This window comes from Dipodomys merriami, unplaced genomic scaffold, assembly GCF_024711535.1.
Source record: "Dipodomys merriami isolate MVZ:Mamm:240054 unplaced genomic scaffold, mDipMer1.0.p SCAF_30, whole genome shotgun sequence".
Taxonomy (NCBI): domain Eukaryota; kingdom Metazoa; phylum Chordata; class Mammalia; order Rodentia; family Heteromyidae; genus Dipodomys; species Dipodomys merriami.
Genome location: NW_027204493.1, coordinates 18,234,989 through 18,253,738, shown reverse-complemented (window position 1 = coordinate 18,253,738; position 18,750 = coordinate 18,234,989). Strand labels below are relative to the sequence as shown.

Genomic DNA, 18,750 nt, shown 5'->3' with positions numbered 1-18,750 from the left:
ATTTGGGGAGGGAAACAGAAGTAACAAAATGCCAAAACAAGGACACAAGATGACCCACTGCAACAATGATACTCAAGGGATATTATGTTGGAAATGAACTTTACAACTTGGAGGGGGGAGTGATGGGGGAGGGAAGGAATAGTAGGAGAACAACAAAGGAGGGGATAACAATGCTCAACAAGAAATGTACTCATTACCTTAATCATGTGACTGTAACCCCTCTGTACAGCATCTTTACAGTAAAATAATATTAAAACATTAAAAATTCATTGTGATATACATGTGTTGCATATATATGTATTTGTTCATAGCATTTATTAAGAGGGATCTCATAGTTTAATTAGCTATTTCCTTATTAGAAGTAAGTAGCAAAGCCAAAAATGACTTTACATACAAAACACCTTTCACATTTCAATTTACTTCCTGAATTATTTTGTAAAAATATATGACAAAATAAAGCTTTTGGCCCTAGTAAGTAAATGCCTTAAAAAAGACTAATGTCATTTTCAAAGACTATCAGTGCTATATGAAATATATATATATATGTTAATTTAAGGGTGTGAAACATAGATATATATTTAATCATAAATATATATGCTATTACCCATTATTTTATTAATAAGTTTTTTTATTGTGAAAATACCTTACAGAAGGGTTACGGTTACATGAGCAAGGTAATGAGTACATTTCTTATGAAGCATTGCTGCCTCCTCCTTTGTTTTTCCCTTACCATCCCTGCCCTCCCATCTCCATGAATAGCCTTCGCCCCCACTTCCCCTTTCCCCTTCCCCTGTTTTTCAACATAAAGACTTGTACATCTCATTGTTGCAATGGGTCCACCTGTATCCCTATTTAAACAATTTGTTTTCTTCCCCTCCCCAAATTATACCAACCCATTATTTTATTTTAAAAAAGATAACTTGTAGGCAGGACAAAGAGAAAACTTGAGATTTTCATTTTTTATTTCTTTGGTCAATAGGGAAATTGAATACTTTCTACATTTTGCTTCCAACTTTGAAATTATTAATTTACTAATTAAAACATTTTTCTTATAGATCTATAGATTTAATGCTTAATATCTATATTTTATTTAGTGGTTGTTTAGTGCTCAAAATTATGTAAGCACTATGATCATGGTGGAAGGACAATAATGAATTGCTTTCAATTGTAAGTAATTTGCATTTTCTAATCATATAACTTGGAGAATGAAAGGATCTTACAAAGTACCTTGTTCAATTTGCATCTGAAGGAATAAACACATAAAATTAGTGGAAAAGATAGATGATTGTGAATGATTTTGAGATACCACATGTCCTGGGTAGTTAGAATTCAGATAAGGTTCAAACCTGTTTGACTTGGAGCAGCAGGGAAAACTGTTATTACCACAGAGGCTTTTTTTTTTTTTTTTTTTTTTTTTTTTTTTTTTGCTGAAATTTGAAGAATAGAAAGAGTTTGGAAAGATGAAAAGAATAATCTGAGAGTATGACTGTAGGCCTAGAGGGTTGAAATGAACAAGTCACAGGGATTGCAGACTAGACTAGTCTAAGTGGAAGGATGGCATAGGGGAATGGAATGGGAGATAAAATCAGATTAACATGTAAATCACAGATCACTTGACTCCACAATGGAAATGCATCCCTCATCCTCTAAGTTGCCCCTTGCAGAGGATGCTCTTAAGCTACAACTTGATTTCATTCTTGTGTTGCAAGTAGCCTGCTGTCTTCTTAAGAACCAAATTGCCACCTCAGCTGGGAGGACTATGGTACATCTGGGCTGACCCGTGGAGCTAGTTTAGGAAAAGCAGTGTGTAGCACAGTGTCATCAGCTGGGCTGGCACTGGCATGGAGTACAGGGGCCTTAGTCAATTTTCTGTGTAATAGTAGGTTTCTCTATGATCTTAAGAAGATTTCTTAGCTTCCCTCAACCTGGATTATCTCTCTGGATCTCAGATTTTACTTATCAGGAACAGGAGAATAAGGAAAAACGGAATCGAGTACCTGGAAAAGAGTTTGATGTAAATAGTATTTATTATCACTTGTTATCATTGTTAGATCTGGACCAATGTTTCCTTTCTCATTTTGAACAAGTAGCAGAAATTTTAGAGAGTGTAAGAAAAATTCCAGGTACTTTCTTCCTTTCTCTCGGTCACATTATTTAGCAGAAGGCCAACTGCAGTTGTATCCAATACAACTAGCATTAGACAGATACTATTGTTAGCTTTCTTCTGTGTGAAGGAGGGAAAATGAGTGGACATTGAAAAGACTGAGTTTTCTTAAGTTTTCTTATGAAAAATCTGATCCATGTGTTGCCCATTGCCTCTTGTTTGTGATCCTTTTAACTTTTGGGAATATTTTTCTTCCTAATTTTTTGCCGTATTTATTTTGATGGACAATCCTTGATAAATGGAGCTTGCTTTTGTTGAGTTAAGGATGTCTTTTATAGAGAGGGTACTTTTTTATGTGCTTTATTTATTTTTCCATTAGAGTCTAATTAAGGGGATGAGAGAATATAGTTCAGTGGCATTGTGCTGGTTTAATATAGGAAGGTCTTAGGTCCAAGCTCTATGCTTAAAAAAAAAAAAAGGTTCTTAATTTGATGTCCAGCACTGAAAACGTTTTTCTTTTAGCTAAGTGGAGAGGACACTAAATTGCAGACAGATCTAATTGATTATCTCTCGGTCATTCATATACAACTCTATCTGAACCATTTTTTCCTTTAAGTCTATAATATTTATCTGATACCGTAGCTCAGTCAGTGTCTAGCACACGAATGCTCAATAGTCTTTTTAAATTAATACATTTGAGTGGTTTTATGATTCTGACAGTCACTACATAAACTGAATTACTCTGTGCGAGAAAAAGAAAAGAATAGGAAATTCTGAATTGCATAAAACATGTCCAATAGCTTTTCTGATACTTGAGGATAATTGGAATGCTTCTTCACTCTTGAGTCATTAGCCAATGGCACATTTTCTGTTTAAATGAATAGAATTATATTTTCAGAGAACTTTATGGTTCCCAGAAAACTTTCTGTGATATTATCTAATTCATCTTTGCAACAGGCCTGATGCCATCTAGGGGAAGGGATTTGTTTTTTCTACCTAAAAAGAATGAAAAGAAAGAAACTGTTTAAATTAAACAGTAAGTTTATTTGAAAGTGAGAGGAAAGCTATGGAAGGGAATTAAGGAGATGCTCTATTTGAGGGGGAGTCTCAAGTGGAGTTAAGTGGAGTCCTTTCAGAGGGCAGTTATATATTTTTTACTTTAAAAATATTTATTTTGTGCTGCTCCTTGGGGTTTGAACTCAGGGCCTAAGTGCTGTGTCTGAGCTTTTTTTTGCTCAAAGCTAGTGCTCTACCACTTGAACCACAGCTTCACTTCCAGCTTTTTGGTGCTTAATTAGAGATAAGAGTTTCATGAACTTCCCTGGGCTGGCTTTGAACTAGGATCTTCAGCACTCAGTTTCCTGAGTAACTAGAATTACAGGTGTGAGCCACTGGGACCTGGCTGGCAGTTTCTATAGTATGGGGCTCTTCCCATTATCTCCTTTCCTGGGCTTTGTGCTGATTGCTTGATGTCTTGTGGATGTACCACCCCTCCTCTTTTCTTGGTTTCGCTGACCCTCTAGGGCGTTATAGGAAGAAGCATTTGAGTAGGAGCCTGAGGCACCATGGGAACAAGATGTACCAGGATGGGCCACTTGTTACCTGTCACATGTTAGGTCTGCTACTTTTTATTTCTTCTGCTTAACAGTTTCCCTTTCGCTCTCAGCTCTGTTAGGTGGCCTTGAGTGATGCTGTTACCTCCACTCTACACTGAAGCAAGCAACTGGCAGAGGGAAAACGAAGGCATTTTTCTTGGTACAACCTAGCTCCTGCATATGGCGCAGTGATGAAAGAAAAGTGAATTCTTTGTGATGGCCAGTTCAGGGCATTTTCTCCCCTATAAACACACCCTCCAAAAAAAGAATCTATCTTAAGTCTCTTATCCTTGCAGAAAACGCGTGTACTTTATCCAGGTGCTCACCTATCTTCCCCGCCTTCCCTTCATTTTTATTTCTGAAATATTTTTCCTTGCAAGAGTGGATTCTTCCTTCTGCCTAATTAAGTTTTATAGGGGAACTCCTATCATAATGGAATCCCATATGCCAGTGTTTGCTTTCCTGCTTTTCCCTTTAGTGTACCTAGAGGGAGAAATGTTTTCTGCTGTCTCATTGCATCATCTTTGCCGAGAGAGGAATTTATGGGAACTAAGAAAACTACTTTCCCCGAGAGTAAATCTTTTTATCAAACGTTCTTTGGTGTAGGCAGGCACTACCTTGCTATTTGCAGTGATTATCCCTTGTTGATAACTCATGATTTCAGTCGCAAAGCAGTGGGGCACTGTGGATGAAAATGCAGATCAGAGAGCCAGACAGATCAAGTTTGAATCCTGGTTCTGCTATTTGCTGTGCAATTGACTTTCTTTCTGGAACCAATTCCCTATTTGGTACCACAGAGATAATACATTAACAGTGTCTGGCTGTCAAGGTTATTGAGAGGATTAAAGATAAGCGATAGGTATTTTTCTCAGGATGAATGAAGTAGCAGAAAAAATACAATCCTCTTGCTAAATCCCAGACCAAAGTTGTGTGGCATTTCTCCCGTTTCTGCTGTGGTCTCCCTTTTCCACCTGTTCTACCCTACATGGCCTTCTGTTCTGAAATGCTGACACGTGACAAGCTCACCAGAAACTTCCTTTGCCCTCAGGGTCATGGCATTTGGCAACTGAAAGGGCAATCCTGGCAGGAGATCAGAGGGAGGGGAAAGTGAGGCCACATGCTTCCTTCATCTCCTTCCTTCCAGGGTCACCTGAGGCTTAGTGTGCGTCCCACACACGAACCTCCCTCATCTGAGCAGTCCACTGATCTTTAGCTATTGCCTAGCGGGTAAAAACCCCAGTATTGCCAGCTCTACTCTCCTACATCTTCTTATACAGACTTCACTAAACCATCCTTGAGTGATCCTAGTATTTGCATGATGTCCATTACCTCTGCAGAGATGTATTATTCTATTCTTTGTTTCTTTGTGGAAGTTTAGTTCTTTAGGAGAAAAAGAAACATGTAAGCTTATTTATCTTGTAGGTTGCCATTTAATAGTAAGGGTAGAAAAAGTAATGATTTCTACATATTTCTTAGGTACCAAGCATTCTCCTAGATACTACTTTAGACATATTGCTTCTTTGTGCTCCAAATGCACATATATTAGGATCTCTCTTTTGCTCAGAGAGGTCACATTACTTACCTCAGGCAACACAGGATGCCAATGGATTGCCTAGTTGATTCCAGAGTTTGTACAGTTTTGTAGGTCCTAGGCCACCTCTTAGGTATGTAGACTGAGAAAGCCAATCTTATGCACAGTTTCCAATTAAACTTACTTGTCTACTCAAATTTCTATAGGTCTTTAATTCCCATTTGATGAGTTTTCAAATCAAATTTGTGATAACCTTGATTAATTTAGAAAACCTTACCAATTCCACTTTTTGTCTAATTTGACTGATTTGTTAATTTAAAACCATTGAGTCACTAACTCACTAGGAATAACTAGCACATGGTTTCCCTAAGGGTTCTCATTACATACTGAATGAATAATTCAATATTTTAATGAGTTTTCCTCTGATAATGTGTTAAGTTTACCACAACATTATCTAGATGTCTTTTTCTTTCTAGGTATAGATTAGCAAATTCATAATTAATACTCTGTCTGTGTACTTCTTTTCCTAAGGACCTGTAAAATATTCAACATCATACCTAATCTGTAAAGGTGACCAAATTCCCCCAGGTATAGTAGTTGAATACTTTTCCTTTGAGGATTAATTCAATTCTCCAAATCTGCCTCTCTTTAAAAAACATCCATTCACACTCAAACTAAAAGTATTTGCCTAGAAGCTCACATTTGCTTGTGCATTTTTCTCTTTCCATCAGGCAGGAATTTTCATTAAGCTCAGAAGAAGGCTTTGTTCTATGCACCTTTTGGGTCCTCAGGTTGCATCTAGCAATATTCTTAGCAAAAATAAACTCCATTTCTCTGTGTCTGTCTCTACCTTGCTGGGGGACCTCTGGGGGACCTCTGGTCTCTCTAAAAATATCTCCCTTTGATTTTAAGAAAACTTGAAGGATTACTCATATATGTTCCAAACAGGATTTTTAGCTTTGAGAGAGCACCAGTGCAAGGTGCAAAGCTTGGGGAAAGTGACAGTCTACTGGGAATGGTCTTATGTGTGGATTCGTGTGAGTGTGCTGTGTCCCCTGCTCTCTCTCCCATTTTTTTACTTAGATAGTTAATTTTGTTTTACCTCTCTCTCTCTCTCTCTCTCTCTCTCTCTCTCTCTGTCTCTCTCTCTCTCTTTCTCTGTCCTGGGACTTGAACTTAAGGCCTCATGTTTTTACTTGGCTTTTTACCTCAAGGCTGGCACTCTATTGTTTGAGCCACACATCCACTTCTGGCTTGTTGGTAGCCAGTTAGAGCTAAGAGTCTCACAGAATATTCCTGCATAGGCTGTCTTTGAACTGAGAGATCTCAGCATCTCGAGTCACTAGGTTAGAGGTGTGAGCCATCAGTGCCTAGTAATTTTAATTATATTTTCACTGTATAATTTAAACCACTTCCTTATTTTCAAACAATTTACTAAAACCAATTTCCTTAGGCATTGGTTGCTATTATCCTTTTTGTTAAGTCTCAAATACAAGTCCTTTAGAGAAGGACATGCTGGTATCAGCACCAGCCCATACCTGTATCAGTCAGTGTCTATAGCATCAGAAATTTGTGTTTTGTCAAGCCTGTCTGCCTCATTCTCTTTCCCTTAGGGTAAGTGCTTTCCTAAAAGGCACTCTGACCCATATGCAAATGTATTCTATGAATATGTAAGTCATGTCCAGATGTGGTGGAATATTAAAAATGAACACACCCTCATGTAGCTATTCAATTTTCTTTCTTCAAAACAAAGACTCTCCTTCTGAATGTCTAGTGGAAAGCAAAGGTTAGGTAATAGGATTGTCAGTATTTTAAAGTGACAACTCCTTGGAAATGGGCTTTGAAATAGCAGTTATTGCTAAATAGCCAAACTATCCTGAGCTTCTCTCTAGCATTCTTCCCAACCTTTTCAAACTAATGAGGCCCAGAACTCATTAAATTGATTGCAGAGCCACTGGGATGGTCCTACTGTCCTACTGATGTTTTGCTAGTGAAACAAGAGCCATGATGCAGATCTCAGGCTTTCCTTTCAGACGTAGGTAAGTTCCTCTAAGTGGGGCACAGGACCACCTTGGTGATCCATCAGTGGAAAATTGAGGTTTCTTAACTGTCTCAAGGTGAAACAGCACATATCATAAATCAGTTGTATCTTCATTTTCACACTTAGAACTTAGGTTGCGGCTACTGTACAGATTTATTTCAGCCACTAAACATGCAGACTTAAATAATCAATAGCAAACAGATGGTGCTTGACATGTCTAACTTACATTTAACAAAAGCTGTTTTGGAAATATTGCTTATATGTACTTTTATGGCTTTAAACACATTACCATTTTAGCCTGTCGTGATGAATTATTTAAGAATTATTGTCCTGGAAGATAGCATTTCAAAGTGCACGTGTTAATCATATACTTGATTAAACATTTCCTTGCCTTTTTTTTTCCAGCATTCCAGTTGGCTTTTGAGTGGATGATTGTTGTAGTGAGAGCATTGACGTTGAAAACAACTAGTGCTGTGCAAAGGCCTTAAAACACCACCATGAACAGAAATTCGGGTGATTTGCTTTCTCGGAGCAAAAGTGTAAGTACCTTTCACTTTTTTATTATTTTCTGAAAGTATGTACCTATAACTTCTTACTGTTTCTGTTGGACTTTAACACTGTGTTATCACGATTAGGCTTGTGGGAAAACATTAGTTAACTTTCAATTCACAAACTGTATGCAGCTCGTTAACAAACGAAGATTTGTTTGTGTGGCCTGGTTGACATTTGGTGGAAATTTTCTTTCAACCAATTCTTATGCCTTACCAGTCATACATATAAGACTGCTAATATGATACTTAACACCCTGATTTTTGAGTCACAAATATGCTGTTAAATATCAAAGTTGAAGAAATTTGTATCTTGAATTTTTCTCAGACTTTCTGGGCAAATAAAAACAAATGTAAATTGGAACTATGTTAAAGGTACTTGTAAACCAATAACATTCTGAAATTTTTTTGAGTTTCCTACCTTGATATGGGTCTTTATAATCTTTCTTTTGAGTTTTTTTTTAAACATTTTTAAGTGAACATCCTCAGGGCCCTGATGGGAGGTTAAGTATTGTTTCCAACTTCTTGGAAATTCATGATAATTTTTAGTCTCTTCTTAGCTTACAAAAGGAAATATGAACAAATAGAGCAACTCAAAGAAAGCCACACAAGACAAGGATGAAAGCACACTGTTAATTTCCATCAGGAAACCTCAAAGAACATGTCCTTTGTTCACATACCCAAGGGGGAGAAGGCATCCAAACAGATGTGCTTCTGACGTAGGAGCATTCATTTGAAGGCACAGAAAAACCACAAATGCAAACACATTTCTCTAGTGTGGGAGCACTTTGTGTTGCATCTACTGATTGTATTGTGACAGCCCCGGGCCATCTTTCATTTTTTTTTTCCTATAGAATTAGGATCTAGCATTTTGAGAGTGAAGCATAAGCATGTGGAGTGGAAACTGTGGGATGTCCAACAGCGTTTCTTCTCTTCTTTATTCTAGTATTTTTCCTAGTGGTCAAATGTCACCATTACCATTTATTCACTATGTATGTATGGACATCTTTCAGGTATTCTTTTAAAATTTATTTTTACTTTTATTAAGTAGTTGTATGGATAGGTTCATTTTGCCATGTCAGTTTCTGAGTACAATGCATCTCGATTAATGCCACCCCTTCCATCATTTTTTTTTCTACTTCCCAACAGGCTTTCTTAGACAATTAATATGGAAAGTATGGGTACTATATTTAGTATTTAACCAAGTGAATTCAACAAACTCTGAGGGAAAGTTTGGGTTCATTTTTTAAATAATTAGTAGATTTTTCATAACATCAAAGGCCAGAACCAGAGGTTATAGTTTGTTATCATCATACAGAGTTGCTCCTTGTAACAAAAGTGAATGGCAAACACATGATCAAACTGCAAATATATCTATTGCTGTATTTTCTTATTATACATTAAATATGAAAGCAAACTATTATTATCACACTTTATTTTCATAGACCTGTGATAGGAGAAAAATGTATGATGGCAAAAGGGAGACTATTTTGTTTAATTAAAATATATCATTAGATACTTCCTTATTCTTGGAGGAAAAACATTCTAAAAGCAAATGATTAACTGAGCCATGACTGTAAGGTACTGCAAGTACTTAATGATGCTAGAAGATTTCCTATTTGTATTTGTTTTATGCAAACTATTTCATATTTGTCTTTGTTGCTGTTGTTTTTAATGTACTTATAATGTACTATATGGTTTCTTTTGTTTCTTTTATGTATTCTTCTCCCATGATATAACCTCTGTTTTCACTGTATTTGATTCTGGTGCCCTGCATCTTGTATATACATTTTTCTAATTTGGGGAAGGGAAGGGAGATAACAAAATGCTGAAACAAGAATACAGGTTTACCCATTATAACAATGAGATGTACAAGACACTATGTTAAAAATGAACTTTACAACCTCAGGGTGGGGGTGGGGGGAAGGGAGAAGTTGGGGAGGTGGAGATGGAAGGGATGGTTGGGGACAAACAAAGGAAGGGGTAACAATGCTTGAGAGGCAATCTATTCATTACCTTACTCATGTAACTGTAACCCTCTGTATAGTATCTTTACAATAAAAATATATATTAAAATTAAAAAGATTTCATATTGGTGGAAAGGCTCAAGCTTTCCAGAGTAAGAGAACCTGTTTCCTCCTTTTGTCCAAATGTCATCAATAGAGCTCATATTTCACTGGTTCCTAGTTTCTTCCAAACCCACCAGCACAAGGAAAATGCTTACCCTTAATTCAAGTGACTCTAAGAAGGAAATTATTCTTAATTAGAGAAAAGAGCCAGCTATGTTGCCTAGATAAAAATTGTTACTTTATAGTGCAAAAGTTACATTGGTCTATGAATGTCACATACAACATGCACCCTACTTTTTAAGTGTTTGTTGTGACAGAATCCAAAATTTTATACTTGGAAGTAAATGTTTCCTGTGTTTGACAAGCAAAGTTATACAATTAATTTGATTTAGAATCTATGACTGCTCTTGGGCAATGTGATAGTTTGAAATCCAGAGATGCTTTAAATATTAACAGAATTTCTATTTCTATCTGCATGCCACTTCTTAGGTCTTATATATATCACTATGGGCTAAAACATACAAAAACAAAAGGGGGGAGACTATTTTTAAGCAATCACCTTATTATTGATTTCTTCCTATGGGAGAGATTCCAGGGTAGCTTGCAAGACCACTTAGCCAACCGCTACATTGTGTAAAAGATGGAAGTATAAGCTGAATAATTAACCTAGGTGAGAATTCTGTTTATCACTAGCTTTGAGTTTTATTATCCCAGGTTATATGCTGATTCACAAATTGAACATTAATTCTCAAGTAAATACACAATCAAGGCAAGTCAAAGAAAGTCAGTTAGTCAGTTTGGGTCATAGACTAGATGGCTTATATAGAAAGTTGTTTTCTCAACGTTCTGGAAAATCTGTGAAATCCAAGATGGAGGTGTCCATCAATTCTGCTCTGCTAAGGGCTATCTTATTGGTTGGCTGATGCCTTGTAGACAAACTCTTCTTTCTGGATCTTCACATGGGAAAGTGAAAGAGCAAGCCCTGATGTCTTACTAGGTCACTATTGCATAGAACCTCACTTAATTTAATTACGTCCCACCTCCAAATACCATCATATTAGGAGTTAGGGATTCAAAGTAAGAAAGTAGGTGAGACAAAGACTTCAGTTCATAACAGTTTGATGATGATGATGATGATGATGATGATGGTGATGATGATGGTCATTACAATATTGAGAATAGGACATGGGATCTTCAGCATGCTTGTCAACTTTCTACCACTTGAACCATGATTCTAGCCTTTGGCTTATATGTTGTTTTTGACATAGGCTGTAACTTTTTCCTGGGCAGACTTTAAACTCCCAATTGTCCTGCCTCTGTATTTATAAACTACCATTTCTAGATACACACACATATACATACATGTATATATACATGTATGTATATACATATACATACACACATATATATTAACTGGTAGAGCAATATATATATATATATATACTAATGTAACTGTAATATATATTATATATAACTGTAATATATTAACTGGTATATATATATATATATATATGTATACTCATGTAATTGTAACCCCTCTGTACAGTATCTTTACATTTGGTGGCAAACAGGAGATAGAAGGAAAGATATAGACATGGAGGAAGAATATAAAAATTTCCATAGCTTGGGTATATTTAAAAATTAGGCATCATTTAAAAAAACACTGTTCTTTATCGTATCTTTGTTATTATTCTCTGAGCTCATGAATTTGCATAAACTTCATCTAGTGAATGAACTGGATATGTTTTGATTCTCTTCATTAATCAATTCTCTTGTGTATTGAATTGAGAAGTATCATGTGTAGGATTGTACATTGAATTCCTGAATTTCCAGGACCCCAAATCATTTTCTTCCTCTCAGTATGGAAAAATTCAAGACAGCATCTGCCCAGTTGGATTTGCTTTCTTGATGACATTGCCCTCTGTTTGACTTAGTATTCTTTTGGATCTTCTACATTTGTATAAATTTGTCACTCACCAGATGCCTTTAATTGACATTCCCTGTTATTTTGGATAGAATTTTGGTTTAGAAATTTATTCAAAACTGTGAGCATGCCCTGGCTGGTTGGAGGACACAGGGTACATGGGAAATTCTCTCATACTGAATTTAAAGTCCACCTATGTAGGCTGTTGGTTTTGAATCCAGAAGCTGGAAGCCCATCTGATGAAATAAACCAATGGCACTCTAAAATTGCTTCTCTTCACCGGCAACCTTAAAAACATTGTCCAATGCTTATAAACCAACTTTATACTACTTTTTAAATACAAAAAAATCTTTTTCTAGTTATCTTTTACATTGGTGATTTTTTTGGAAGCAATCATTCTCCTAATGGCTCAGGATGAGTAATTTATGGCATTTCATCTTTATCTCATTCTGCCGTGCCTGCCTTTAGATGGCAGACGAAGGAGAAATTTGGAAAGGATGATGGATTTTGTTATGGCATTTCAGAGCTGCCTGCATTCATTATTCTTCACCACTACTTCTGTAAGATAGACTGAGGGGTTTTCAGTTAAAGTAAAAATAATAGATTGCTTCCCAGACTGGCCTCAATTCGCTGCTATCTTTATCAGCACCTAAAGTATAAGACTGATACAGTTCTAACAGTGTACAATCCTGACAAAGTTGAGTATGGAAAAAATGTGTTTTTTTTTTAATTGTGTCACTTGCAATAACATTTTATGGGCCAAAGAAGTGCAGAGGAGATCTTGTATACAAAATGTTTTGAAGAGCACAGATGCAAAGTAAAATTACATTTGGAAATGTCATGTCCTTTGGCCATCATTCCTGCTTTCCAGCCAATGTTGTGTTTGCTTGTTGTTTTTTTTTTTAATCTAGCTTCTACATATGAAAGAAAAGTTGTCATTTTTCTCAATGAGCCTGTTTTATTTCCCTTAACACGATCTGTTCTAGATCCATCCATTTCCCTGAAAATGACTCAATGTTTTCTTTCTAATGCATGAGTAAAATTTTATTGTATATATGTACCACCTTTTTTTGATTCACTCATCCATCATATCCATTGTAGGACATCTTAGTTGGCTATTTGGCTATTTCCATAACTTCCAGCCTTTTTTTTTTTTTTTTGTATTAGTCCTGGGCTTGAACTCCTGGCCCAGGTGCTTTCCCTGAGCCTCTTTGTGCACACGGCTAGCTTGTTACCACTGGGACCGTAGCTCCACTTCCAGTTTTCTGGTGGTTAATTGGAGATAAGAGTCTCACGGACTTTCCTACCCTGGCTGGCTTTGAACTGGGATCCTCACTAAGTCTCCTGAGTAGCTGCCATTATAGCTCGGCATCCCCCCCCCCCCATTATTTTTAATTACAAAAGCTGACACATATGCATTCCATGGTACCTGGGTGTTGGCTCTGGGCAACCAATGTGAAGGAAGTATTTTCTTCTCCATCCTCACAGAGCATATTGACAGCAAAATGTATATAATTTATTAAAATGATTTCTTCATCCTGTCACTCTAGTCCTGATCAATCATTTGTATCTGTTGATAATCTTAAATTCTTCTTCAGAGGGAGCTAGAAGTCCTTTCTCAATTCTTTCTCAATGTACTCATTCTCCACCACATCATGGGGCCTTGTTTGGTAGAGATATTTTGAGCTCTGAATAACGTGTCCCAATTGTCAATTATGCTCATTGTTACAGAAACATAGATTATTTTAGAGTTGTTGAAAAGAAATTTTCCCGGATAAGGAACAATAGGGTAAGAATAGCTGAAAATATAAATAAATGTAAGTACTGAAAAAAAGATCAGAAAGAATAGTGGTTGATCAGTAGCCATTGACTTTGAAATCAATCCCAGGTCACAAGACTGCTCTGACAGCCCAAAGCCAATCACAAAATTGTTGTCTTAGGAAACCTTCACTTTTTTTCTTCAATATTGTGAGTGTTTGCAAATTTATTTTGGGGCAATTTCAAATGGGAATTTAGTTCCAAGTGATTATGTCCGAGAAATAATTGCCTGTATCGTACTTAACAATATAAACACTAAAACAGCATGTAGAACTGTAGAGGAATTTTTGTCAATTTGACAATAAATAATTAAGAATGTTTCTTACAGCTAGTATGTCTATAGCAACCTGAAATTTTAAAGAAAAATATATTCGTTTATTGGATGTACAATTTTTTCTAGCAAAAACACATATTTTTATTTTTATTTATGTATTTTTATTTTGTCGGTCATGGGGCTTGAACTCTGGGCTTGGGCACTATTCCTCAGCTCTTCTGCTTACAGCGAGCATGCTACCACTTGAGCCACAGCACCACTTCAGGTTTTTTAGTGGTTTATTGGAGATAAGAGTCTCACGGAGTTTCCTGCCCAGGCTGGCTTTGAACCGCGATCCTCAGATCTCAGTCTCCTGAGTAACTAAAAACACATATTTTTAACTAAAGCCCATTTTCCAACTATCAAATTTGGTCAATTATTATTTTTTAATCCTTAAAATGGCCATCAGTAAACAAGCACTCCCAAAATAAATTAAAATCATCTGTGTGTTTACTTTGCTGCCATGATCCATGCTACAAAGGACATCATAGAGGTGGTCTTGGAGAGCTCAAATTATAGTCTTGCCTTTTACTCTAATGTGTCTTGATGGAGGAAATGGGAATAAAAGAAGAATTGGATTTGTCATAAATACTCCCCAAATTTAGTATTTCCTAAAGGGAGTTTTGGAAGCATGTTGCAACATAAAAGCAATGAAACAAACATTATAAGCCAAATCAACAACAGTCACCAAAAAGTCCATCAAGAACCAAATCATCACCAACAATAAAATAAATATACTTTCATTGTTGCAAAAGTTCAGCCTTGACAGTTGACAGGCTCTTCTGAGTTGTACAAATGAGAAGTCATAATTGCCAATGGCCCTGCCACCAGTTATTTCTATCCTTGGTCTTCCTTCACCTCCCACATGCCTGGAGATGGTAAAAAGTACTATTTAAAACAAAGACTAAATCCTAGCTACTCAGAAGGCTGAGATCTGAGGATCATGGTTCAAAGCCAGCCTGGGCAGGAAAGTCCGTGAGACTCTTATCTCCAATAAACCACCAGAAAAATGGAAGTGGCACTGTGGCTCAAGCGGCAGAGTGCTTGCCTTGAACTGAAGAGCTGAGGGATAGCGCCCAAGCCCAGAGTTGAAGCCCCATGACACACACACACACACACACACACACACACACACAGACTGGGGAAGAAAAGCCATTTTGCATAAAACGTATATTTTTATTTCATCCATGCCCCCATTCTTCCTGATTTAGCAGTGTGAGTTTGTTTTATAAGTGTTGTTTCTGTGTTTGGAATTCCATCGTGTGTGGCCTTCAACATCCTTACTTTAATCCAGTCAATAGTATTTATTAAGCCCATCTAAACTCTTTAACTGCATGATAGCAGTTATATTCCGTGGGCCTGAACATCAAATGATAACTGAGGAATTTAGAGAGTTAACACATCATGATTCATTTCCAGGTTGCATTTTTAAGGCTTCACAGAGAATCTGGTTCAGTCATCATGAAAAAGCAAATGGATTAAAACTTGTGAATACAAATGACAACATGAGTTCCACAATAAAGATGATCTTCCCTACAAATTAAAACAGAAACTACAAGCTTTAAAGTTTTGCTTATTGCATGTTCTTTGAAGTATTATTAAATGCCTAACTTGTATTTCTCTGGGAGAAGCCATCATACAGTATTAATTTGCCAGCAGGGTTCTATTTCAATATTGTATGAATCATACCAAGGGGGACCTCAACACAGCTCGAAGACAATAGTCTCTGAATGGATATTCAAAAATAAGCAAGGACATTGAGGAAAGATGTATGTGTACATAGAAGGACCAGAAAAAATGAAAAGTCCTAATTGCTCATGTGGGGATTCACAACTTATATTCTTTCCTCCAATTTAAAAGAAATTATTCACATAGTCAGCGAAGAGCATATGTGAAGCTGGGCACCAGTGGCTCATGCCTGTAATCCTAGCTACTCAGGAGACTAAGACCTGAGGACATGGTTCAAAGCCAGCCGGGACAGGAAAGTCTGTGAGACTCTTACCTCCAATAAACCAACAGAAAACCAGAAGTGGTACTGTGGCTCAAGTGGCAGAGCTCTAGCCTTGAGCTGAAGAGCTGAGGGAGAGAGCCCAAGGCCCAGAGTTCAAGAAAGAAAGAAAGAAAGAAAGAAAGAAAGAAAGAAAGAAAGAAAGAAAGAAAGAAAGAAAGAAAGAAAGAAAGAAAGAAAGAAAGAAAGAAAGAAAGAAAGAAAGAAAGAGAGGAAGAAAGAGAGGAAGAAAGAGAGGAAGAAAGGAAGGAAGAAAGGGAGGGAGGGAGGGAGGGAGGGAGGGAGGGAGGGAGGGAGGGAGGAAGGAAGGAGGAAGGAAGGAAGGAAGGAAGGAAGGAAGGAAGGAAGGAAGGAAGGAAGGAAGGAAGGAAGGAAGGAAGAAAAGAGCATAGTCTTTGATGTATAGGGTTTCTTATTTAGAAGGCATATGTGTTCTGGTTTCCGAAAATAATGATTTAAAAACCTCCTAGGAAGAATGATACCACCCCATTTGTTAGGAAATGGAAAGACTTAGAAAACAATCATGTAAAGTGAAGTAAACCAGGCCCAAAGAAACAAAGGTCCCATGGTTTCCCTTATCTGCAATAACTAGTATATGTCTAGGACAAGCAGAAAAGATCAAAAGCTATGTACATATGACCATATAAGATGGTATTAAGCAAAATGAATCCTAAGATAGGGACACAAGAGGTTTTATCTTGGTTGCTGTTGTTTTTAATGTACTTATAATGTACTGTGTAATTTTTTTGTTTCTTTTGTATGTTCTTCCCCCATGGTATAGCCCCTGTTTTCACTCTATTTGATTTTGGTACCCTGATATTGTATATATATTTTTCTAATTTGGGGAGGGGAAGGGAAATAACAAAATGCTGAAATAAAGAGACAGGCTGACACATTGTAACAATGAGATATACAAGACACTATGTTGAAAACTAACTTTACAGCTTGTTGTGGGGCAGTGGGGGAAGTGGGAGGGAAGGGATGATAGGGGCAAAACAAAGGAGGGGGTAACAATGCTCAATAGGAAATGGACTCATTACCTTACTCATGTAGCTGTAACCCCTCTGCACAGTATCTTTACAATAAAAAATATATTTAAAAAAACTCCTAGAAATCAAAACCAATGACTGAAAGTGGAATTAGTTCTTACAAATAGATTCAAATTTGTCTACTGGATTTTTAAGAAATAGGAGAGTGTTTTTGAGGATATTTTGTATGTTTGTGCAGGTAGTGGAGCTTTAACTATGGACTTTGTCCTCTTGGTTGGCTTTTCTGCTTAAGGCTGGCAGCCTTCCATACCTTCACTTCCAGCTTTTTGGTGGTGAATTGTATATAAAAGTCGCATGGACTTTTTTTTTTATTGTGAAAATACCGTACAGAAGGGTTACAATTACATAGGCAAGGTAATGAGTACATTTCTTATCAAGCATTGTTGCCTCCTTCCTTTGTTTCCCCTTCTCATCCCTTCCCATCTCCCACCTCTCCCTCCCCGGCCAAAATTCTAAAGTTTGTTTTGGTCTCATGGACTTTATTGCCCAGGCTAGATTCAAATTGCAATCTTCACATCTCAGCCTCCTGAGTAGCTAGGAATATAGGCATGAGCCACTAGCACCAGCAAGAAATTTTTTATATGGCCTTAAATCAAGATCATTGTAAGTTATTATGGTTCCTTAAAGCTGTAATATTTTTAGTGCCATACTATGAATGACAAGAAACTTGAATTATTTTTAACTTTCTATTATCACAGTTATAAATATTTATATGTGTATAGACATAAAGCAAGATTCACAAATATGTTCATTAACACCTATTCACTTGTATGTATTTTCATTAGACTAAAAAATGAATTATCCTGAGCCTTGATTTTATAAATTCACCAATATGTTACCTTAGGAAACTTACTTCAATATCAATCCTTTTCATTTATTCATTTGTTGATGAGGAGAATAGAAGGCCATTGCAATATTTTGAGTGGCTCTCCTCTGAAAAACATTTCTATTATTTTATTTTATATCCTAGTCATAGCAACTCCAACCAACTCACTGCTGATAAGCACCATTTTGACCCTAAAGTTCACCTGAGGTTACATTGAGCCTATCTTTTATAAAAAAAATGTTTTTGTTATTATAAAGGTGATATACAGAAGGGTTACAGTTACATAAGTCAGGTAAAGAGTAGATTTCTCTTTAGACACTGTCACCCCTTCAAGCCCATCTTTCTTTGTTTAACTCAGAGAATTCTCAATTGTGGTACCAAGTGTGGATGATGTGGTTCCTTCCTTATGTCCAAGAATTATCTATATCTATCTATCTATCTATCTATATATTTATTTTTATTGTGAGAATACCGTACAGAGGAGTTACAATTACATGGGCAAGATAACGAGTAGATTTCTTATCAAGCATTGTTGCCTCCTCTTTGTTTCCCCTTCCCATCCCTTCCCATACTCCCCCTTCCCCCACCTGATCCTTCCCCACCCTCACCAAAGTTGTAAAGTTCGTTTTTCGACATAAAGACTAGTACATCTCATTGTTGCAATGGGTCCACCTGTATCCCTAGTTAAACGATTTGTTTTTTCTCTTCCCCTCTACAAATTATACCAACATCAAATACAGTAAAAGCATGGATTATACTGTGGGGGAGGGACATACAAAGCAATATAGAAATCATCTTGTAAATATGTTAGAAACAATTGCATGAAAGGAAAAAAAACCATTTGAATGCTTATCTTGGGGTTCATTCCCCTAACATCAACTTATCTGACCTTTTCTGCTTGACTCAGACATATACTAGTTATTG

The 18,750-nt window shown here is 36.7% G+C and overlaps 1 protein-coding gene across 1 annotated transcript in view; it reads left to right on the top strand.

The window, feature by feature from the left end:
* Positions 1-18,750, top strand: part of Pde4d (phosphodiesterase 4D) — a 1,379,127-nt gene that overhangs the window by 279,062 nt on the left and 1,081,315 nt on the right. The window contains exon 3 of the mRNA XM_070041218.1: positions 7,677-7,810. Coding sequence (XP_069897319.1) covers positions 7,769-7,810 — 42 coding nt within the window. The 5' untranslated portion in view covers positions 7,677-7,768. The remainder of the gene's footprint in view (positions 1-7,676; positions 7,811-18,750) is intronic.